At 41.0% G+C, this 20616-nt stretch overlaps 1 protein-coding gene across 1 annotated transcript; it reads left to right on the top strand.

Moving 5' to 3' along the window:
- Positions 1 to 87: 87 nt before the first annotated feature.
- Positions 88 to 18580, top strand: UNC50 (unc-50 inner nuclear membrane RNA binding protein). The gene is made up of 6 exons (XM_077749226.1): positions 88 to 192; positions 1435 to 1718; positions 2550 to 2670; positions 16430 to 16569; positions 16655 to 16756; positions 18226 to 18580. The coding sequence occupies exons 2-6, from the start codon at positions 1439 to 1441 to the stop codon at positions 18360 to 18362; spliced, it is 780 nt and encodes a 259-aa protein (XP_077605352.1). The 5' UTR covers positions 88 to 192; positions 1435 to 1438; the 3' UTR covers positions 18363 to 18580.
- Positions 18581 to 20616: the final 2036 nt, after the last annotated feature.

Here is a 20616-nt window from a genome sequence, read left to right as displayed (position 1 = left end):
CGGCGGGCCCCCGGAAAACTACGGGGCCCGAGAAGCTGCGGGCGCGGCGGAAGTGGGCGCAAGTGACGCGTCGGGCTCTCAGCGCCGGCTACGTTGCGGGAAGGGAAGTAGGCCCGGCGGGTGCTGGGCTGGGCTGCGGGGCGGAGGTGGCGGGCTAGCTTGGACCCCTTGGAGGCCGCAGCGGGGCTCCAGGTGAGGCTTGAAGACCGCTCCGCTCGTGCGCGGCTAGGTTTTGTTAGGCGGCCTGACGTCCCTCGGCTCTGGAGTGACCATACCCGGGCCCGGCTGCTCAGCCTGCGGTAGAGTTGCCAGAAAAAAATTAAGGACGTCCAGTTACAGTTGCATTTCGCATAAACCACGGACGTCGTTTTAGTGTATGCCTGACACAATGTTTCGGACGTCCTTATACTAAAAATTATACCTGTATCTGAGATCCAAATATAAGTCGGCGTCCTGTGCTTTTATTTGTTAAATATGGCAACCCTGCCTGCAGCCCCGGGCTGACGAGAGCACCTGGGCCCGGGGAGGCGCTGCTGGTGTCCGGGAGGCTTGGGGGAGTGGAGCCGGGAACTGGGCTGCCAGGACGTGGGGTCTGGACGGTGACCTGCACTCGCCTGGCTTCTGACTGATTCCACCACTGCCGTTCCTTCCGCTGAACCATTCAGGGAGTAAAACGCTGTGGACTTCAGTTTTGTTTTTATATCACACTCTAGTGAAAGAGTTACTTGATGGTCTTGCACTGATAGACCTGTGTGAATAGGCCATTTGTTTTTACCTTGTTGATAACGTTGCTTCTAATTGGCTGTAAAAAAAAAACTCTTCCCTTAAAGACTTGATGGTTGAGAGCACAAGATTTTGGGGGCGCCAGGGTGGCTCATTTGGGTAAAGTGGCCCACTCTTGATTTCCCCTTCGGCGGTGATCTCAGGGTTCATGAGTCCCAGTCCTGGGCTTCCTGCTGACAGCACGGAGCCTGCTTGGCATTCTTTCTCCTTTTGTATGAAAATAAATAAAAACAAAAACACGGGATTTTGCCCATAAAGGGGTCATTTTACCTCCTAGTGCTTTTTTTCTGTCTCCTCTTCTCCCTCCCCTCCCCTCTGTCTCCTTCCTTCTCCCTGCCTCCTCCCTCCCGGTTAACTGTAGCCACCTGGGTGGGCTGCTTGATTATTGAGAGAGGTGAAGTGTGGGAAACATACTGACCCTGTGTAAGTGCTATGATGGGCATGCTGCTGCCTTGCCTCAAGAGCAGTGGGGCGTTCTTGAGCCCCTAACAAGCCTCAGAACCATCTCCATTAGCTTTTGACCCCTGACTCTTATCAAGGATTGGGGTGGAAATGTAACATACCATCCCTCCTAAGTATCTCAGAAGAGGGGTGTTGGTAGCCAGTAGCTTCTTCAGATTACCTGTAAAAGAATCTTTTTCTTCCATGTAGGAAGATGTTACCAAGTACTTCAGTGAATTCCCCAGTGCAGGGGAATGGAGTGTTGAATACCAGGGATGCAGCAAGACACACAGCTGGAGCAAAACGCTACAAATACCTGAGAAGGCTTTTTCGTTTTCGGCAGATGGACTTTGAGTTTGCTGCGTGGCAGATGCTTTACCTGTTTACTTCCCCACAGAGAGTTTATAGAAATTTTCATTATCGAAAGCAGACAAAGGATCAGTGGGCCAGAGATGACCCTGCTTTCTTGGTCCTGTTGAGTGTATGGCTCTGTGGTAAGTGTTAGTTTCTCTACAAGAGAGTTGAAGAACAAATTGTTTTAGATTGAACTTGTCATTTGGAGAATCTTTCATTGTGAACATATTGTGGGTCAGAATTTGGGATATTTGAATCTATTTCTCCTTTTTGAAGCCTCAAAAATCTCACAGGAGAGAATGTTCTATTCTTTCTGGTTCTAAAGGTTCCACGCAGATGCCAGAGTAAATTGTTCCTTTGGAACTTTGAAAAGGAGAGGACAGAGTCACTCTGGGTCTTTATTTACCAGGGAGTGGTAAAAAAAAAAAAAAAAAAAAAANNNNAAAGGAAAAAAAAAAAAAAAAAAAAAAAAAAAAAAATTGATACCAAATGCAAACTTACTGTGAAAAGAAATATCAAGATTGGAATTTGCATTTCATAGGCAAAATCCAGAGTGAGAGCTCTAAAAATACCGATGTGAACTTGAGAAACTACTTTTAAGTTCTACAATAATGTAGTGTGACAGTCCTAACTACCGTTAGGATGTTAGGTGTAAAATGTAAGATTTTTTTTCACCTTTACCTGAACTTAAATATGTGAGTGCCTTTCCAGAACTAGTGGTGTTTTAAATGTTGGGACTACCCTGCTGAACTTCAGATACCTCAGTAGCCATTCTGTGTTCCAAGGTAGTCTGCATTTCTCTGTTAATATATATACACACACACACATACATAAAAAACACATCTTTGGGGTTTTGTTTACCTGACAGTCTCCTCCACTACACGTGTGGGCATCTGGAGGGCAGGGACTATGCCCTGTATCCCCCAGAACTTAGCAGAGTGCCTGAATTTATCATGTAAATCTTGTTTCAGTGTCCACCATAGGATTTGGCTTTGTTCTGGACATGGGATTTTTTGAGACCATAAAGCTTCTCCTTTGGGTTGTATTCATAGATTGTGTGGGCGTTGGTCTTCTCATATCAACCTTAATGTGGTAAGTACCATAACATTGGTTTTACAAGTACTGCTGTAGAGCCTGCATTTGCTGCTTTTAGAGATAAAGTAGCTGATGGAAATTGAAATGAGATAGATGGATTGAAAGCATGAATTAAAAATTGTTGTATAGTTGACATATGGTGTTATATTAATTTCAGGTGTACAACATAGTGATTTGACAATTACATAGATTATGAAATATTATGTATAGTTAGTATCTGTCACCATGCAGTATTGTTACAGTGTTATTGATGTTATTCCTTATGCTGTATTTTTTGTCTTCGTGTTTGATTTATAAGGGAGTTTGTACCTCTTAATCCCCTCCACATATACCACCCATCCCCTCAACTCCATCTCCTCTCCTAGTTTGTTCTCTGTATTTACAAACCTGTTTCTGCTTTTTGTTCATTTTGTTTTTTAGATTCTACATGTTAGTGAAATCATACAGTATTTGTCTTTTCTGACTTATTTCACATTATTTCCTGTAGGTCCATCTGTGCTGTCACTAATGGCAAGATCTCATTCTTTTTTATGACTAATATTCTAGAATGTGTGTGTGTTTGTGTGTCTGTGTGTGTGTATATATGTATACACCCCATATCTTCTTTTTCCATTCAACTGTTGATGGACACTTAGGTTGCTTCCATATCTTGACGGTTGTAAATAACGCTGCAGTAGATGTTCATGTGCATATAACTTTTCAAATTAATGTTTTCATTTTCTTTGGCTAAATTGCTGTACTGGTATTGCTGGATCATATGGTATTTCTGTTTTTAATTTTTTGATAAACCTCCATACTGTTTTCCACTGTGGTTGCTCCAGATTACATTCCTACTGGCAGTATAAGGGTTCCTTTTTCAGTGCATCCTTGCCAATACTGGTTATTTCTTGTCGTTTTGACACTAGCCATTCTGACAGGTCTAAGGTGAGATCTCATTGTGGTTTTGATTTGTGTTTCCCTGATGATGAGTGATGTGGAGGAACTTTTCATATTCTTTTGGCCATTTGTATATCTTCTTTGGAAAAATGTCTGATTAGGTCCTCTGCTCATTTTTTAATTGGACTCTTTTTGGTGTTGAATTGTTTAAGTTCTTTATACATTTTATCTGATCATTTGCAAATATCTTCTCCCATTTTCTTGGTTGCCTTTTTATTTTGTTCATGGTTTCCTTTGCTATGCAAAAGCTTTTAATTTTGGTGTAGTCCCAATAGTTTATTTTTGCTTTTGTTTCCCTTGTCTGAGGAGACAATCCATAAAAATGTTGCTGAGGCCAATGTCCAAGAGATTAATGCTTATGTTTTCTTTTAGGAGCTTTATGGTTTCATGTCTCATGATTCGGTCTTAAATCCATTTTGAATTTATTTTTGTGTATGGTGTAAGAGAGTGGTCCAGTTTCATTCCTTTGCATGTAACGGTCCATTTTTTCCAACACCATTTATTGAAGAGACTGTCTTCCCCATTGTATATTCTTGTCTCCTTTGTCATAGGTTAATTGGCCATGTAATTGTGAGTTTATTTCTTGGCTCTATATTCACTTCCATTGGTCTGCCCATTTTTGTGCCAGTATCATACTGTTTTGATTACTATAGCTTTGTAGTATATCTTGGTATCTCATTTGTAACATCTCCAGCTTTGTTTTTCTTTCTCAAGATTGCTTCGGCTATTTGGGGTCTCTTGTGGTTCTATACAAATTTTAGAATTCTTTTTTTTTTTAAATTTTTTAAGTGTTTATTTTTGAGACAGAGACAGAGTGTAAACAAGAGAGGCGCAGAGAGAGAGGGAGACACAGAATCTGAAACAGGCTCCCGGCTCTGAGCTGTCAGCACAGAACCCGATGTGGGGCTCGAACCCGTGAACCGAGAGATCATGACTGAGCTGAAGTCTGACGCTTAACCAGCTGAGCCACTCGGCGCCCCTACAAATTTTAGAATTCTTAATTGTTATAGTTCTCTGAAAAATATTACTGGCATTTTGATAGGGATTGTATTCAGTCTACAGATTGCTTTGGGTAGTATGGACATTTTAACAATATTGGTTCTTCCGGTCCATGAGCATGGAATATCTTTCCATATGTTATGTCCTCTTCAGTTTCTTTCATCAGTATCATACAGTTTTTAGAGTATATGTCTTTTATCTCCTTGGTTAAATTTATTCTTAGGTATTTTTTAATGTAGTCATAAATGGGATTGTTTTCTTAGTTTCTGCTACTTCGTTATTGAAATGCAGATTTCTGTATATTAATATTGTGTCCTGCAACTTCACTGAATTCATTGATTAGTTCTGATAGGTTTTTGGTGGAGTCTTTCAGGTTTTCTCTATATAGTATCATGTCATCAGCAAATAGTGACAGTTTCCTTACCAATCTGGATGCCTTTAATTTTTTTCTTGTCTGATTCCTTGATTGCTATGGCTAGGACTTCCACTACTAGGTTGAATAAAAGTGATGAAAGTGGACATTCTTGTTTTGTTCCTGGTCTCAGAGGAAAAGCTTTCAGCTTTTCACCATTGAGCGTGATACTAGCCGTGGGTTTATCATGTATGGCCTTTATTAGGTTAGGTATGTTCCCTCTAAACTTGTTTTGTTGAGAATTTTTATTGTGAATAAATGTTGAATTTTGTTAGATGCTTTTTCTGCATCTATGGAGATGATCATATGATTTTTATCCTTCATTTCATTAATGTGTATCACATTGATTTGCAAATATTGAACCATCCTTGCATCCCTAGAATAAATCCCATTTGATCAAGTGGAATATTCTTATAATATATTGATGAATTTGGTTTGCTAATATTTTGTTGAGTATTTTTGGATCTGTATTCATCAGGAATATTGGTCTACAGTTTTCCGTTTTTGTAATGTCCTTGTCTGGTTTGATACCAGGGTAATGCTAGCCTGATAGAAGTGATTTGAAATTTTTCCTTCCTCTTCTATTTTATTGCAATAGTTTGAGAAAAATAGGTATTAACTTTTCTTTAAGTGTTTGTTAGAATTCACCTGTGAAATCATCTGGTCCTAGACTTTTGTTTTTTGGGAAGGTTTTGACTACTGATTCAATTTCATTACTTGTAATAATACATCTCTTCACATTTTCCATTTCTTCCTGATTCAATTTGGATGTTTTAAAGGAATTTATCCATTTCTTCTTATTTGTCTAATTTGTTGGCATATAAATTTTCATTATAGTCTCTTGTAAACTGTAGCGTTTTGTTTATTTCTGTAGCATTTGTTGTTATTTCTCTTCATTTCTGATTTTACTTCTTTGAATTCTGTCTCTTGATGACTTTGGCTGAAGGTTTATCAATTTTGTTTATCTTTTCAAAGAACTAGCTCTTGGTTTCTTTGATCTTTTCTATTGTTTTTTGGTTCCTCCTTCATTTATTTCTACTCTGATTATTATTATTTCCTTCCTTCTATTAACTTAAGGCTTTGTTCATCTTTTTGCATTTCTTTAGATGTTAAGTTAGTTTGTTTGAAATTTTTGTTTTTTTCATAAGGTATACCTGTAAGAACTTGCCTCTTAGAACGCTCTTGATGTGCCCCAAAGATTCTTGGGATGTTGTGTTTCCACTTTCATTCATCTCAAGGTGTTTTTTTAATTTCTTTTTTGTTCTTTTGTTTTTGTTGTTGTTGACCCATTATTTTAATAGCTTGTTACTTAGACTTCACGTTTGTGTTTTTTCCATTTTTTTTCTTGTAATTGATTTCTAGTTTCATGCTGTGTGATTAGAAAAGATCTTGATATGATTTCAGTCTTCTTACATTTATTGAGATTTGTTTTATGGCCTAAAATGTGATATGTCCTGGAGAATGTTTCATATGCACTTGAAAAGATTGTGTGTTCTGCTTTTTTTGGATGAAGTATTCTGTGTGTGTGTGTGTATATGTGTGTATATATATATATATATTTTTAATTTTATTTTAGAGAGCATGAGTGGAGGATGAGAGGGACAGATACGGGGGGACAGAGAGAGAGAGTGAGAGAGAGAGAGAAAGAATCTCAAGCAGCCTCCACTGCTCAGCAGGGAACTCAATGCAGGGCTTGATCCCACAGCCCTGGGATCATGACCTGAACTGAAATCAAGAGTTGGATGCTCAACTGTCTCAGCCACCCAGGCACCCTATTCTGGGTATATATGTGAAGTCCTTCTAGTCTAATACGTTGTTGACAGCCGCTCCTTCCTTATTGATTTTCTGTCTGGATGATCTATCCATTGATGTAAGTGGGGTATTAAAGTCCTCTTTTTTGAAATACTATCCGTTTCTTTATATCTGTTAGTATTTGCTTTATGTATTTGGGTGTTCCTATGTAGTATGCATAATTATTTACAATTGTTGTATCTTGTTGGATGGAGCTATTTATCATTATGTAATGCCTTTTTTTTGTCTCTTGTTACAGTCTTTGTTTTTATATTTGTTTTTATTTTTATTTTATTTTTAAAATTTTTTATTTTATTTTGAGAGAGAGAGAGCGAGAGCGAGCAGGGGAGGGGCAGAGAGAGAGGGAGACACAGAATCTGAAGCAGGCTCCAGGCTCTGAGCTGTCAGCAGAGAGCCCGATGCAGGGCTCGAATCCACGGACTGTGAGATCATGACCTGAGCCGAAGTTGGACACTTAACCGACTGAGCCACCCAGGGGCCCCTCAGTCTTTGTTTTTAAAGTATATTTTGTGGGATAGAAGTATTGGTACCCAGGCTTTTTATTTTTTAATTTTTTGGTTTCTGTTCGCATGTCAAGTCTTTTTCTACCCCTTCACTTAGTCTGTATGTGTCTTGAGGTCTGAAATGAGTCTTGTTAGCAACAGATAGCTGGGTCTTGTTTTCTTACCCATTCAGTCACCCTATGTCTTTTTTTTTTTAAGTTTTTATTTTAATTTCTGTTAACATACAATGTTACATTGGTTTCAGGTATACAGTACAGTAATTCAGCACTTCCATACATTATCCTGTGCTCATCACAAGTGCACACTTTAATCTCCATCACCTATTTAACCCATTCCCCCTCCCACCTCCCCTCTGATAATCATCTGTTTGTTCTCTATAATTAAGAGTCTGTTTCTTAATTTGTCTCTTGCTTTTTTCCTTGCTTGTTTTGTTTCATAAATTCCATGTATGAGTGAAATTATATGTTGTCTTTCTCTGACCTGTTTTGCTTAGCATTATACTCTCTAGCTCCATCCATATGGGTTGCAGATGGCAACATTTCAATTTTTTTTATGGCTGAATAATATTCCTGTTTGTGTGTGTGTGCGTGCGCATCTTCTTTATTCATTCATCAACCTATGGATACTTGGACTGGTTCCGTATCTTGGCTATTGGAAATAATGCTGCTATAAACATAGGGGTGCATGTATCCTTTGAATTAGTGTACTTGTGTTCTTTGGGTAAATCCCCAGTAGTGTGATTGCTGGATCATAGGGTAGTTCTATTTTTTTTTTAAGTTTTTATTTATTTATTTTGAGAGAGAGTGAGTGAGCAGGGGAGGGGCAGAAAGAGAGAATTCCAAGTAAGCTCCATGCTCAGGGCAGAGCTCAGTGAAGGGCTCAAACCCACGAACCCCGAGATCATGACCTGAGCCCAAATCAAGTCAGATGCTTATGACTGAGCCAACCAGTCTTCCCTCGGGAAGTTCTATCTTTTTTTTCTTTCATAGTTTGTTATCAAGTTGGTTTCCTTATAACACCCAGTGCTCATCCCAACAAGTGCCCTTCTCTATGCCCATCACCCCCCTTCCCCTCTCCCCCACCCCTTCCAGCCCTCAGTTTGTTCTCAGTATTCAAGAGTCTCTCATGGTTTGCCTCCCTCCCTCTCCCCAACTATTTTTTCCCCTTCTCCTCCCCCATGGTCCTCTGTTAAGTTTCTCCTGATCCACTTAAAAGTGCAAACGTATGGCATCTATCTTTCTCTACCTGACTTATTTCACTCAGCATAACACCCTCGAGTTCCATCCACGTTGGCCATGATTTCATTCTTTCTCATTGCCATGTAGTATTCCCTCGTATAGATGAACCACATCTTCTTGATCCATTCAACAGTTGATGGGCATCTTTCCATGATTTGGCTAGGGAAGTTCTATTTTTAACTTTTGAAGGAATCTCCATACTATTATCCAGAGTGGCTGCACCAGTTTGGGTTCCTACCAACAGTGCCCGAGGGTTCGTATTTCTCCACATCCTTGCCAACATCTGTTGTTTCTTATATTGTTGATTTTAGCCATTCTGACAGGTGTGAGGTGGTATCTTATTGTACTTTTGATTTGCATTTTCCTAATGATTGGTAGTGTTGAGGATCTTTTCATGTGTCTTTTAGCCATCTCTTTGTCTTTGGAAAAATGCCTAATCATGTCTTCTGCTTATTTTTTAATTGGACTGTTGGTTTTTTGGATGTTGAGTTGTATGAATTCTTTATATATTTTGGCTACTAAGCCTTTATCAGATAAGTCATTTGCAGATGTTTCCCATTCAGTAGGTTGCCTTTTAGTTTTGTTGATTATTTCCTTCACTATGTGGAAACCTTTCATTTTGGTAAAGTCTCAATAGTTTATTTTTGCTTTTGTTTCCCGTGCCTCAGGAGACATATCTAGAAAGAAGTTGCTACTGTTCTGAAGCCAGTGTCAAAGAAGTTACTGCCGTTATTGCCTGTATTCTCTTCTAGGAGTTTTTTGGTTTCAGGTCTCACATTTAGGTCTTTAATCCATTTTGAATTTATTTTTCTACGGCTTTGTAACAAAGTGGTTACAAAGTGGTTTTTGTACACTTTATAACAAAGTGGTTTAGTTTCGTTTTGCATGTAGCTGTCCAGTTTTCCCAATACCATTTGTTGAAGAGACTATCTTTTGCCATTAGATATTTTTTCCTGCTTTATTGAAGACTGATCGTATAGATTGGGATTCATTGCTGGGTTTTCTGTTCTGGGCCACTGATCTATGTGTCTGTTTTTGTGCCATACTGTACTGTGTTGATCACTACAGCTTTGTAATATAACTTGAAATCTGGAGTTGTGATACCTTCAGCTTTGTTTTTCTTTTACAAGATTGCTTTGGCTATTCAGGGTCTCTTGTGGTCCCATTCACATTTTAGGATTGTTTGTTCTAGTTCTGTGAAGAATGCTGTTGGTATTTTGATACGGACTGCATTAAATGTGTTGATTGTTTTGAGTGGTATGAATATTTTAACAGCATTTGTTCTTCCAGTCCACGAGAATGGAATGTCTTTCCATTTCTTTGTGTCATTTTCATTTTCTTTTATCAGTATTTATAGTTTTCAGAGTACAGATCTTTCATCTCTTTGGTTAGGTTGATTCCTAGGTATCATTATTTTGGGTGCACCTGCAAATGGGTTTTCCTAATTTCTCTTTCTGCAGCTTCATTATTGGTGTATAGAAACACAGCATTTTTCTGTATACCGATTTTGTAACCTGCGACTTTACTGAATTAGTTTATCAGTTCTAGAAGTTTTTTGGTGGAGTCTTTCAGGTTTTCTATATATAATATCAAGTCATCTGCAAATAGTCAAAGTTTTACTTCTTCCTTAACAGTTTGGATGCCTTTTATTTCTTTTTGTTGTTTGCTGTGGCTAGACTTCCAGTATACACTGTGAGTTTTGATTGGAGCATTTAGAGCATTTACATTGAAAGTAGTTATTAATAGGTATGGACTTATTCTGATCTTGTAAGTTTTCTGGGTTGTTTCGTAGTTCTTTTCTTGCTCTCTTCCTTGTAGTTGTTGACATCCTTTAGTGTTATGCTGGATTCTTTTCTCTATTTTTTGTGTATCTGTTAAAGGTTTTGGTTTGTGGTTACCATGAGGTTCATATGTAACATTCTGTGTGTATAGCAGTCTCTACTAAGTTGATGGTCACTTAAGTTGGAACACATTCTAAAAGCACTATATTTTTATGTCCCCTCCATATTTTATGCCATATTTTACACCTTTTGTTTTTGTTAAGTCTTTTAACTAACTTTTAGGTGTAATTGGTTTTACTGCTTTTGTCTTTTAAGTTTCATACTGGCTTTATAAGTGATTGATCTTCTACCTTTATTGTATGTTTGCTTTTACTTGTGAAATTTTTTCTTTCACATTTTTCTTCTATTTATGGCCTTTTTCCCCCTTGCTAAAAGAGCTCCCTTTAACATTTCAAGGACAGTTTTGTGGCAGTGAACTCCTTTAGGTTTTGTTTGGAAAACTCTTTATGTCTCCCTTCAATTCTGAATGTTAACCTTGCTGGGTTGAGTATTCTTGGTCATAGTTTTTTTCTTTCAGCACTGTGAATATAACTTGCCATTCCCTTCTAGCCTGCAAGTTTCTGCTGAAAAATCAGCTGACAGCCTTATTGGGCTTCCTTTGTACATAGTTAATTGTTTTTCCCTAGCTGTTTTAAGATTCTGTCTTTATCTTTAATCTTTGACATTTTAATTATTAGCTGCATTTGTGTGATCCTTCTTAGGTTCATCTTGTTTAGGGCTCTCTCGCTCCTGTACCTGGATGTCGGTTTCCTTCCCCTGGTTAGGGAAGTTTTCAGCTATTATTTCTTCAAATTCATTTGCTGCCCCCTCTCGCTCATCTTTCTGGGATTCCTATAATGCAAATGTTGATATGCTTGATGTTGTCCCAATGATCCCTTAATCTATCTTTATTTTTGTTTTTGATTTTTATTTCTTTTTGTTGTTCAGCTTGGTTGCTTTCCATTTCCTGCCTTCCAGATCGCTCTTCCATTCTTCTCTGTCCTTTAATCTGCTGCTGTTTTCTCTCTAGTGTAGTTTTCATTTCGGGTATTACATTCTTCAACTCTGATTGGTTCTCTTTTATATTTTCTGTCTCTGTTGAAGTTCTCACTAGGTTCATCGAACCTCTCGTTTCAAGTCTGGTGAGTATCTTTTTGACCATTACTTTGAACTGTTTATCAGGTAGATTGTTAATCTCATTCTTTTACTTGGGGTATATTCCTCTGTCTCCTTATTTTGTTTTACTTTCTGTATTTGTGTCTGTGAATTAGGCAGAACAACTACTTCTAGTCTTGAAGGATTGGACTTGTGTAGGAATGCCCCACGTAGACTGGGTATGCCTGCTGGCTTCGGCTGGCCAGACCTGTATAGTGGGCCTGGGTTTGGCTGGGGTAGGGGGCCCTGGGTGTTGTACACAGGGTGCACCCCAGTGGGACATCTGAAGCTACAGTGGGCATGGGCCGGTGGTGCCCTGGTGGAACAGTAAGAGTTGAAGTGGGCTCAGGCTGCGGGGGCGGGGTGCAGGGGCGTCCTGGGGCACTCTGCACAGTGGGGGCCCTGGTAGAATTGGAGCTGACGTGAGTGTGGCATAGGCGTGTGGGGTTCACTGAAGTGCTGGCCGGTTAGGGCATCATACCCTGTTCCAGCTGGAGTGATCAGGTGAGGTGGGGGGACATAAACGTGGCACTCGCCAGCCCCTTTGGTGACAGAATGCATTCCCACAGGCCTTGGCCATTTGGCTGAGGGTTTTTTTTTTTTTTTTTTTTAATATTCTAGTTGGCTTTTAAACCACTGCTTTGGTGTGTGTGCCTTTGTGGAGTTTGACTGGTGTGGGCTAGGTTCCCAGGGTTCCCCGAAGCAGCAGGCCAGCTATCTGTGCTGTCAGTGTTGGCTTTGTGGAGCGGGGGTGGGGNGGGGTCATCAACAGTGGCACTTGCCAGCCCTTGGACCACTGGAGGCCAGTTCCTGAGATCCCAGCTGTTTGGCAGATGCTCAGGGACTGGTTCCTTTAAATTCTGGTGGCCCTTTTAAACATTGTCCCCGGGGAGGTAGAATCTGTTCCTGGTTCTATGGCCCTGTCCCTCCATACACCAAGCTGGCAGCATCAGGGGTGGGTGCCTATTGTTACTATGTCTCTGTCTGTCCTGCTGTTGTCTCTGTGGCCCTTCCCTCCTTTGTTGTGCAGAAACTCTTCAGTCAGCCCTCAGTTCTTTTCCCAAAGGAATTAGTCCATATGTTGGTATAGATTTGGTGTGTCCATGGAGGGGAGGGAGTTCAAGGTCTTCCTCCATCACTATCTTGGACCTTGTCTCTTGAAAGCATCAGTTTTGACTATCAAGATTATTATAACTTGATCTAAGTCACTGTTTGTATCAGAAAATACTCTAAGGATGGTTTGTATTGTGAAAGTGCAGCAAATAAGTGAACTGAGGTCATGATTCTATCATATTAACAAAGTCCCTGGTTTTGCAAAAATATCATGCAGTTAGCCAGTTCTCCTTAGGTTGCCTGGATGATGGCACGATTTCCTCCTACATTTGTCAGTGGATCACTTCTAGGTGTTTAAGCTGTAGAGGGTTATTTCATGGAATTTTACTCTGAATATTTGACATTAAATCAAGTACATTCGAAAAAGGATTTGTTAAACTTTTGGTGCCTCCTTGCGCGCGCGCGCGCACACACACACACACAGGTTTTACTGAACAGGTGTGCGGTCTGACTTCTGGGTTTGGTTTAACAGTGATAGCGTGCTGGTCTAAGTATAGAAATACAGCATTTTGTTTTTCTGTTTTCTCAGAGATGCAGGCTCCTCTGTGGTTGCCATCCCGGATTAGGGGAATGGATGTGTCGAGGGAGTTCATAGAGGGCCAGTGGTTGAGTAGAGGTTATGTGTATCAGGGAAAACACCATGGAAATTTTAGTCACAGATGGGCCTACGTTCAAATGCCAGCTCATTGATGTAACTCTTAGTTACAGTTAGTCCCAGTGTCCATCTTTTGTAAAATGGAGTTAGTTATCTGATTTGTAAGGTATTTGAAAAAATTGTGGTATTGAAAAGTGCCCAGCAGTTTTAAACAGAATTTTAAACAAAATCCTAAGACTGTAACCTGATGATACAAATGTGTTGTTTTCATTTGTAACTTCTGACTAGTACAGGTTGTGTATGTGCTTAGTAGTCAGTAAATGCTCTGTGTCATTAATTTAGAATTCTAAAACCTAGCTTAAAAATAATACTAATGTAAGTCACATATTCATTCTGAAAATACTCATGGAAAACGTGGTATATGAAACAATTCCAATAAAAAAGGCTTTCCGAGGAATCATTTGTAGCAAACATTCTACCATGAACGCACGGACTCTGGAGGGCCACAGAAACCAAGTCATCCTGGAGCTCAGTACCTTTACTGAGTCCATATTACAGCTTCAGTTAAATAGAAAAGGACTCTGTATATTTTTGAACACCTACATTGTGTTGTGAATGGTGTTAGAAGTAGGAATGATGGCACGTGGTTGCTGTCCTCCCAGAGGCGCCACAGGAACCAGCAGGAGGAGGTGTTTGGGGGAGACGGGATCCTGGATTCCTGGTACCGGAGGCACAGGCCCAGAAATGAGGAACAGCATGCGGGGTCTGGTAGCGCAGGGTGACACTCCCCAGTTCAGGAAGGTATGCGGCCTTCAGTGCAGTTCAGAAGAAAGAACTGGACTTTTTCTCAGAGCTTGCATGTGTTGGTCGGGGAGTGGAAGACAGGTGGGGAACTTGGAGCCTTTGGAGTAAAGATTTAGGGAAAATCTCTTCTGTGGCCATGAAGAAGCTGAAGAAGAGTGGCAAGGCTGGATTCAGCTGGTGGGGCACAGGTGTAGAGCAGGCCCGGACAGTGCAGTGAACTCAGGAAAAGAGGAGAGGGAGATGGGTCACGGGGGGAAGATCGGGGAAGAGGCAGAGGCCTTCTTGAGGAGAGCCTGCAAGACTTTTGGCGCAGGAGTAAGTGGCAGGTGAGGACAAAGCATTCCATGTTGGACATGTTGAGTTCTGATGGCTTGAGGATGTTAGTGGAGAAAAAGGTGCAGTAGATGCTGGGTTCAGGGACCCCGAACCTACTACAGTCTGTGCCCAGAGGAGGACATGGCTGGCATCATTAGTGGGGAGGTGGGAGGTGAAAACCACAGGTGTCTGAGCTCTCTCAGAAGGAGTGTCTGTTCTAGAGAGAAGACTCGAACTGGGGACAGAAGCCTGGAAAGCGCTGATGTAAGGGACAAGCAGAGGGGTAGGAGCAGGGGGGCCACAGAATGGGAGCTCTCGGGTAGTGAGCTGCGCGTTGATTGTGTTCTTTCTTTTTAAAAATTTTTAACGTTTATTTATTTTTGAGAGACAAACAGAGCATGAGCAGGGGAAGAGCAGAGAGAGAGGGGGAGAGAGAGAAGAATCTGAAGCAGGCTCCAGGCTCTGAGCTGTCAAACAGGGCCCAAAGCAGGGCTCAAACTCACTGAGATCATGGCCTGAGCTGAAGTCAGGCACTTCCCTGCGTTGAGCCACCCAGGTGCTCCTTATTCTGCATTATAATGGCCCATGTTCTTGGCTAAAATGGAAGACATTTTGATAACTTAAGAGTTTATTCAAACAAAGCTGTATTATGTTGATATCTTCAGATAACCGCGTACAGGACTATTAGCACTGTACTACATACCTCGTTTAGTTTTCCTTTTTATTTCCACAGTAGGCATAGCATTTTAACTGTACCCTTGAAATGAAACCACACACATGAAAGGTCCACTAAGTTTCTGCAGTTGTGTTCACAGTACAGATCATCCTCTTTGTTATTTTCCTTTGAAGGTCTAGTTTTCTATGCCCCAAATCTGGGTATTTTGCTTTTCATTCACTCATCACTTAACTGAACTCATAGGCTATGCTGTGGAACCAGTGACAATTGTTCTTACGGCCAGATCAGTCACTGGTCACTTTTCACTTCCTGGTTCCTCCAGATTCTTGACCTTTTAATAGAGGAGTGACCTTTTGGGTGTTAGGTCTTGGACCTATTCTGTATCTACATTCTTTGGGGAGGGTGTCATTTAGGCCCATGGCTTTCAATATATACACATGGATGAGTGTGTCTGCATTTCAGACCTCCTCTAAATTCTAGACTTCATAGACTTCTTACTCCATGTTAATAGGCATCTTCAACATAACAGGTCCAAATCCAAACTCCTGCACTGCCCCAGACCACTTTGTGCAGGCATCCCCACTGTAGTTAATGGTAACTCAGTCTTCCATTCGTTTCAGGCAAAAGTCACCCAGTCATCCTTGCTTGTTCATTTTTTGTCTTACTCTGCATGCAGTAAACACATCCTCCTGGCTCTGCCTTCCTGTATAGCATTTCCCACACGTCACGACCTCCTCTGCCATCACCCCTGCTCCTCTCTTGCAGTAGCCTCCCAGCTGGTCTCTCTGCTTCCCCTCTTGTCCCTGAAGTCTGTTCCCAGATCGGCAGTCAGAGGAACCCCATCCAAACAGCGAGTCAGACCCTCTTCTGGGAACTCCGGTGACTTGTTTCATCAAGAGTAAAAGCCAAAGGTCTTAAAGTGGCCATAGGCTTCATACCATCTGCTCCCTGCTTCATTTCCTGCTACTCTTCTCGCTTGTTCCAGGCACACTCGTCTCCTCACATAGGCCAGGTACCCTGCCACCTCCTCTGTCCTCCACCACCTCCTCCACCTCTGTGTTCGGACTCCCCTCTGCCTGCAGTGCTCTGCCCCAGGTAATTCCCTCCTTGCCCTTGGTCTTACTCAGATAGTACCTTCTTAGGACTATTCTGTTTAATACTGCATTTCAGCTATTTTATATTCTTCTTCATTGCTTAACTTTCCTACGTAATGCCATCTGATGACTCCAACTAGATCGAAGGCAGAGATCTGTCTGTTTTTGTTGACTGCTTTATCTCCAGTATCTGGAATAATACTTGGTACACGGAAGGTAGTCAGTAAATATTTATGAAATTAACTTTATTGTATTATGAAAGAAATTTTAACTTTGCTCTTTAGGTTTATCTCTAACAAGTATTTAGTGAAACGGCAGAGCAGAGACTATGATGTGGAGTGGGGCTATGCCTTCGACGTCCATCTGAATGCTTTTTATCCTCTCCTAGTCATTCTGCATTTTATCCAGCTTTTCTTCATCAACCGTAAGTAGCAGGTGCTTCTCAGATGATTGTAAAATGTTATCACTGTATGTACTGAAGAGATTCAGTGTATGTATCTCTTCCGCAGATGTTATCCTGACAGACACCTTTATCGGGTATTTAGTTGGAAATACCTTATGGTTGGTGGCAGTTGGCTATTATATCTATGTAACCTTCCTAGGATACAGTGGTAAGTCACAAATTGTTTTGGTTGACTGAAAAACGTAACTGGGAGAGGGAAAGGTTGCAATAGTAACACGATCGCTTACTTTTACATGCATTGCCTCATTTACTTAACCCTATTTTTCAGATGAGGGCACACACTGAATAACTTGCCCCATGGCCTTGCAGCTACAAAGTGGCATGGCTGCTCTATAACAGATTTTGTAATTCTGAGGAACCATGTTAAACCATATTGAATATCTCCAAGTTACTTGCAGAAACACACGACCCGTTTCCTTTTCATCCTGGCTTTCCGGTTCTCTGTCCGGCAGCAGGTCAGAGTGAGGCATGGGCTGGGTGTCTGGGATGGTCACATAGGTATAGAAACCTTTACAAGCCATTTTCATGGTGTTTAAAAACCTTTGCCTCACTTTGGTTTTACAGTCACTGTGTGGTTCTGCAGATGGTCACAGATCAGGCCCAACCTCTACTGACCAGAGGATATGTTTGCAAATTTACTATTAAATCCTGCTAGAAGCTGCTTTTTCTTAGTGTGAATGAGAAACTGATTCACCTCTTCTTTCTCATCACCTGAGTGATTAGGACCTTAACCGTAAATACCCCTGGTGCTCATGTACGACTGGCTCCTCCGGCCCTTCCTACCCCACCCTGCTGGCCACTTTGCCAGGGAGCACATAACCCCCTCAGATTGTAATACCTTGTTCTGGGCACGGGGAGTCCTTTCTACATTCCAGGGGACAGGTTTGTGACAGATTTCTAATGAATTTTCACGTTTTGAGAAAGTTTTAAATTATGATTAGTACACTGCAACATTGTGGTTTCTTTAAATGGAGATTTGCTCACTCTTGGCAGCTCCCTCCAATTTACTTGAGTGTGGCTCATTTATCACTTCGGGGGCTTCCTGGAGGAGAGATGTTCAGGTTGGGATGCGTGTGGTAGGCACCCACTAAGTAAGTACTGAGCAAAAGGAGACATGGATATTTGGGGACAGATCTTATATCTGAGAGGTTTAGCTCCTTCCTGAGCCTTGGACACTTACTGGCTGAGCCCTCCTCTTCTCAAATTGGAGGTGTGGTGCTTTCTATCTTGGGACATCTTCTTCCTGTAACCCCCACCTCTGCTGGACTTGAAGATGAACTCTTAGAGGCCTCTGAGGCAGTCACCTGTTTAGATCCACCACTGTCTTCATTACTATTTGTGATGTTTGTCCCTTACTTGTAACCTCTCAAGTCCCGAATCTGCGCCTCTCTCAGCCTTCGTGCTGACAGTCCCTCGTCCTGGCTTCTTCACAGCTGTGATGAGAGGACAACACAGTGAGAGTAGCCTATTCTGGCTTTAGAGCAGCATCTCCCGGAGTCAAAACATCTTCTGGCTTTCTTTTTGGCCCCACCTGTTGTAATAAGAAGAGCTTTCAGAATGTTCATGAGTCATAATTACTTTCTTTAAAAATTGAATCTGGATTTGTTTCTTTTCCAGCATTGCCATTTTTGAAAAATACAGTAATTCTTCTTTATCCATTTGCACCTCTCATTCTGCTCTACGGCCTGTCACTAGCACTAGGATGGAACTTCACGCACACACTGTGTTCCTTCTACAAGTACAGAGTGAAATGAAAGCGGTGGTGAGACCAGCCCGGCTTCCCTGCGCAGCAGGCGGTCTTGGGGAAGTGATGATTTCTCCTGAAACTTGTAAATAAACCATCTTTGTAGATATCTTCAGGGTGTAAAGTTTGCAGAGAGTTGAAGAAATATATACGTTAACACTATTGTCAAGTACATTCCTTAAAACTAAGTAAATATACATTTCTATAATAAATATTTTTTAAACTAAAGCATGTATTTTATTCATTCTAAAGTTTCACCTGTTTGTTTTTGAAAGAATAACCATTCGGAGAACATGGGGATAGTCATGTGCTCCTCACCACTGTTACTCACAAGGTCACACACACACACACACACACATGCTGGAGTGCCAGCTCTTTCCTTTTTGTTTCCTTGAAAATGGTCTAGTTAGTGCCCAAAAAGGTGGAGTGTTTCAGGCAAGAAGAGTTTACATATAGGTATTGATGATTGGGATATATATATGACATCCTTTTTTTTTTTTTTTTTAAAATACTGTGGTAGTAGTCTTTTCAGAATTGTATGTTTACATGCAATAAAGAAACTAAGCATACTAGTTATGGCATATATCAAGACTATTAAAATTATACAGCTATCAAACAGTTTCACACACTGTAAGTAATGCTACATAGATTGGAAAAGTTTCTTTTTCTATAAAAGAGCGAGCTGGGCTATTTGAGTTCCCTTAGAACACTAAGATGATTATGACTCCTCCGATTTCTGATCTCCTGATAGTCTTAGCCTCTCTCGTTTTCTTCCCTTTAGCTCTGCTTTTCTTCTATTAAGAGTATGGCAATATAGTAAAAATAAGCACAAAAATTAAAGTACAAAATAAAAACAAGCCTCACTAGCAATTAATGGCTTGGAAGCAGAGAGGTATTTTAGAAATTATTTGCAAAGTATAAAAATTTGGTTGACACCTACAGGATTTGATCTGTGCTCAGACAATAAACAAGTTTGGGTTTTAAAAAAATTAAGTTCTTCAATACAGAGTAGATTATCTGATCTCTTATATAAAGGCAGAAGTGTTTTTTTTTTTTCCTCTCTCCTAACATTTAAAACACCACTGTTCATCATTCTTAAATAATATACTGACAGGCTCAGAGCGGACTAAATCAGCACAAAGTAACACCTCTTCCAGGAAAGATTCTATATACACTGGGTCCTCATTCTAGTATGAGCACAATACCATTCTAGCAGTTTCCTTACAAAACACTAAGATACACTGCTAAGATGTTTTTGGCAACAAACTTCCAATCATGGTTACTTAAGATTCTCTGGGAGGGACACTCAAGAAAAGCCCAGGTTAAAGTTTGCTAGTGTAAGACTTGACTCACATGGTTATGGAGAAATACCCAACTTAAGCACAGGGAATCACGTATGAAGACTTGTCATCTCTTTTCAATATTCATTTTCTACTGCTGAATAACAAATCATGAATTCAGAAGCCTAAGACCATACCTATTTATTATGTCACAGTCTGCAGTCCAGCAGTCAGGGCAGGCTTGACTTGAGTTCTCAGCAGTGGGTCTCACGAGGCTGGAATCAAGGTGGTGGTGGGCCAGGCTCTCCTCTGCTGGAGGAGATTCATTCAGGTTGTTGACTGACTGAGCTCCTGTGGCTGTAGAGCTGCAGTTCCCATCCCCTCGGCTGCCAGCGGAGGCCTCTCTCAGCTCCTTCCGGGCATCTGCATTTCTTCTCCCGTGCCTCCATCTTAAGCCCGCAGTCATGCATTGAGTCCTTCTGCTCGCAGTCTCTGACTTCTGCTACCAGCCTGAGAAAAGTCTGCTTTTAAAGGGCTCACATGATCAGGTGAGCTGTCCCCAGATAATCTCCCTTTTGCTGTATAACAGTTATGGATGATATTCATGGGTTCCATCCACACACAAAGTGGGGGGGATCTCCTATAGGTACCTGAGTGTCATGTGCAGAATTCTGGCTACTACAAACGCACACCGCTATTATAGCAATCGCTCCAAACATGCTGTTTGCACATAACCAAACTTGTCTTTGAGGACAGCACTGATAGGAGACAAACTTTTCATTACGATGACAGATTTAAAAGAAGCCTTCAGAATGTTGCTGAAGCTTTTTTAAATTATGACACCTACTCACTTGCTGGTGCCACCACTGATCTTAGAAGCCATACTTTTTTCAAAGATCTCTCCAGTGGTTGAATTAATATACACAAACGTGTCTACAGCCTGCCTGCTAAATTATCTGTTTGCATTCACTTTTTCCAAAGCTC

This window comes from Crocuta crocuta, unplaced genomic scaffold, assembly GCF_008692635.1.
Source record: "Crocuta crocuta isolate KB4526 unplaced genomic scaffold, BGI_CrCroc_1.0 scaffold118, whole genome shotgun sequence".
Taxonomy (NCBI): domain Eukaryota; kingdom Metazoa; phylum Chordata; class Mammalia; order Carnivora; family Hyaenidae; genus Crocuta; species Crocuta crocuta.
This window is presented reverse-complemented; position numbering and strand designations above follow the sequence as displayed.

What these genes read in the sequence shown, in the direction of transcription:
- UNC50 (XM_077749226.1), top strand. Translation starts at nt 1,439, where the DNA reads ATGTTACCAAGTACTTCAGTGAATTCCCCAGTGCAGGGGAATGGAGTG. An exon ending in CTCATATCAACCTTAATGTG is followed by an intron (nt 2,671 to 16,429) that starts GTAAGTACCATA and finishes TTTGCTCTTTAG; the next exon opens with GTTTATCTCTAACAAGTATT. An exon ending in AACCTTCCTAGGATACAGTG is followed by an intron (nt 16,757 to 18,225) that starts GTAAGTCACAAA and finishes TTTCTTTTCCAG; the next exon opens with CATTGCCATTTTTGAAAAAT.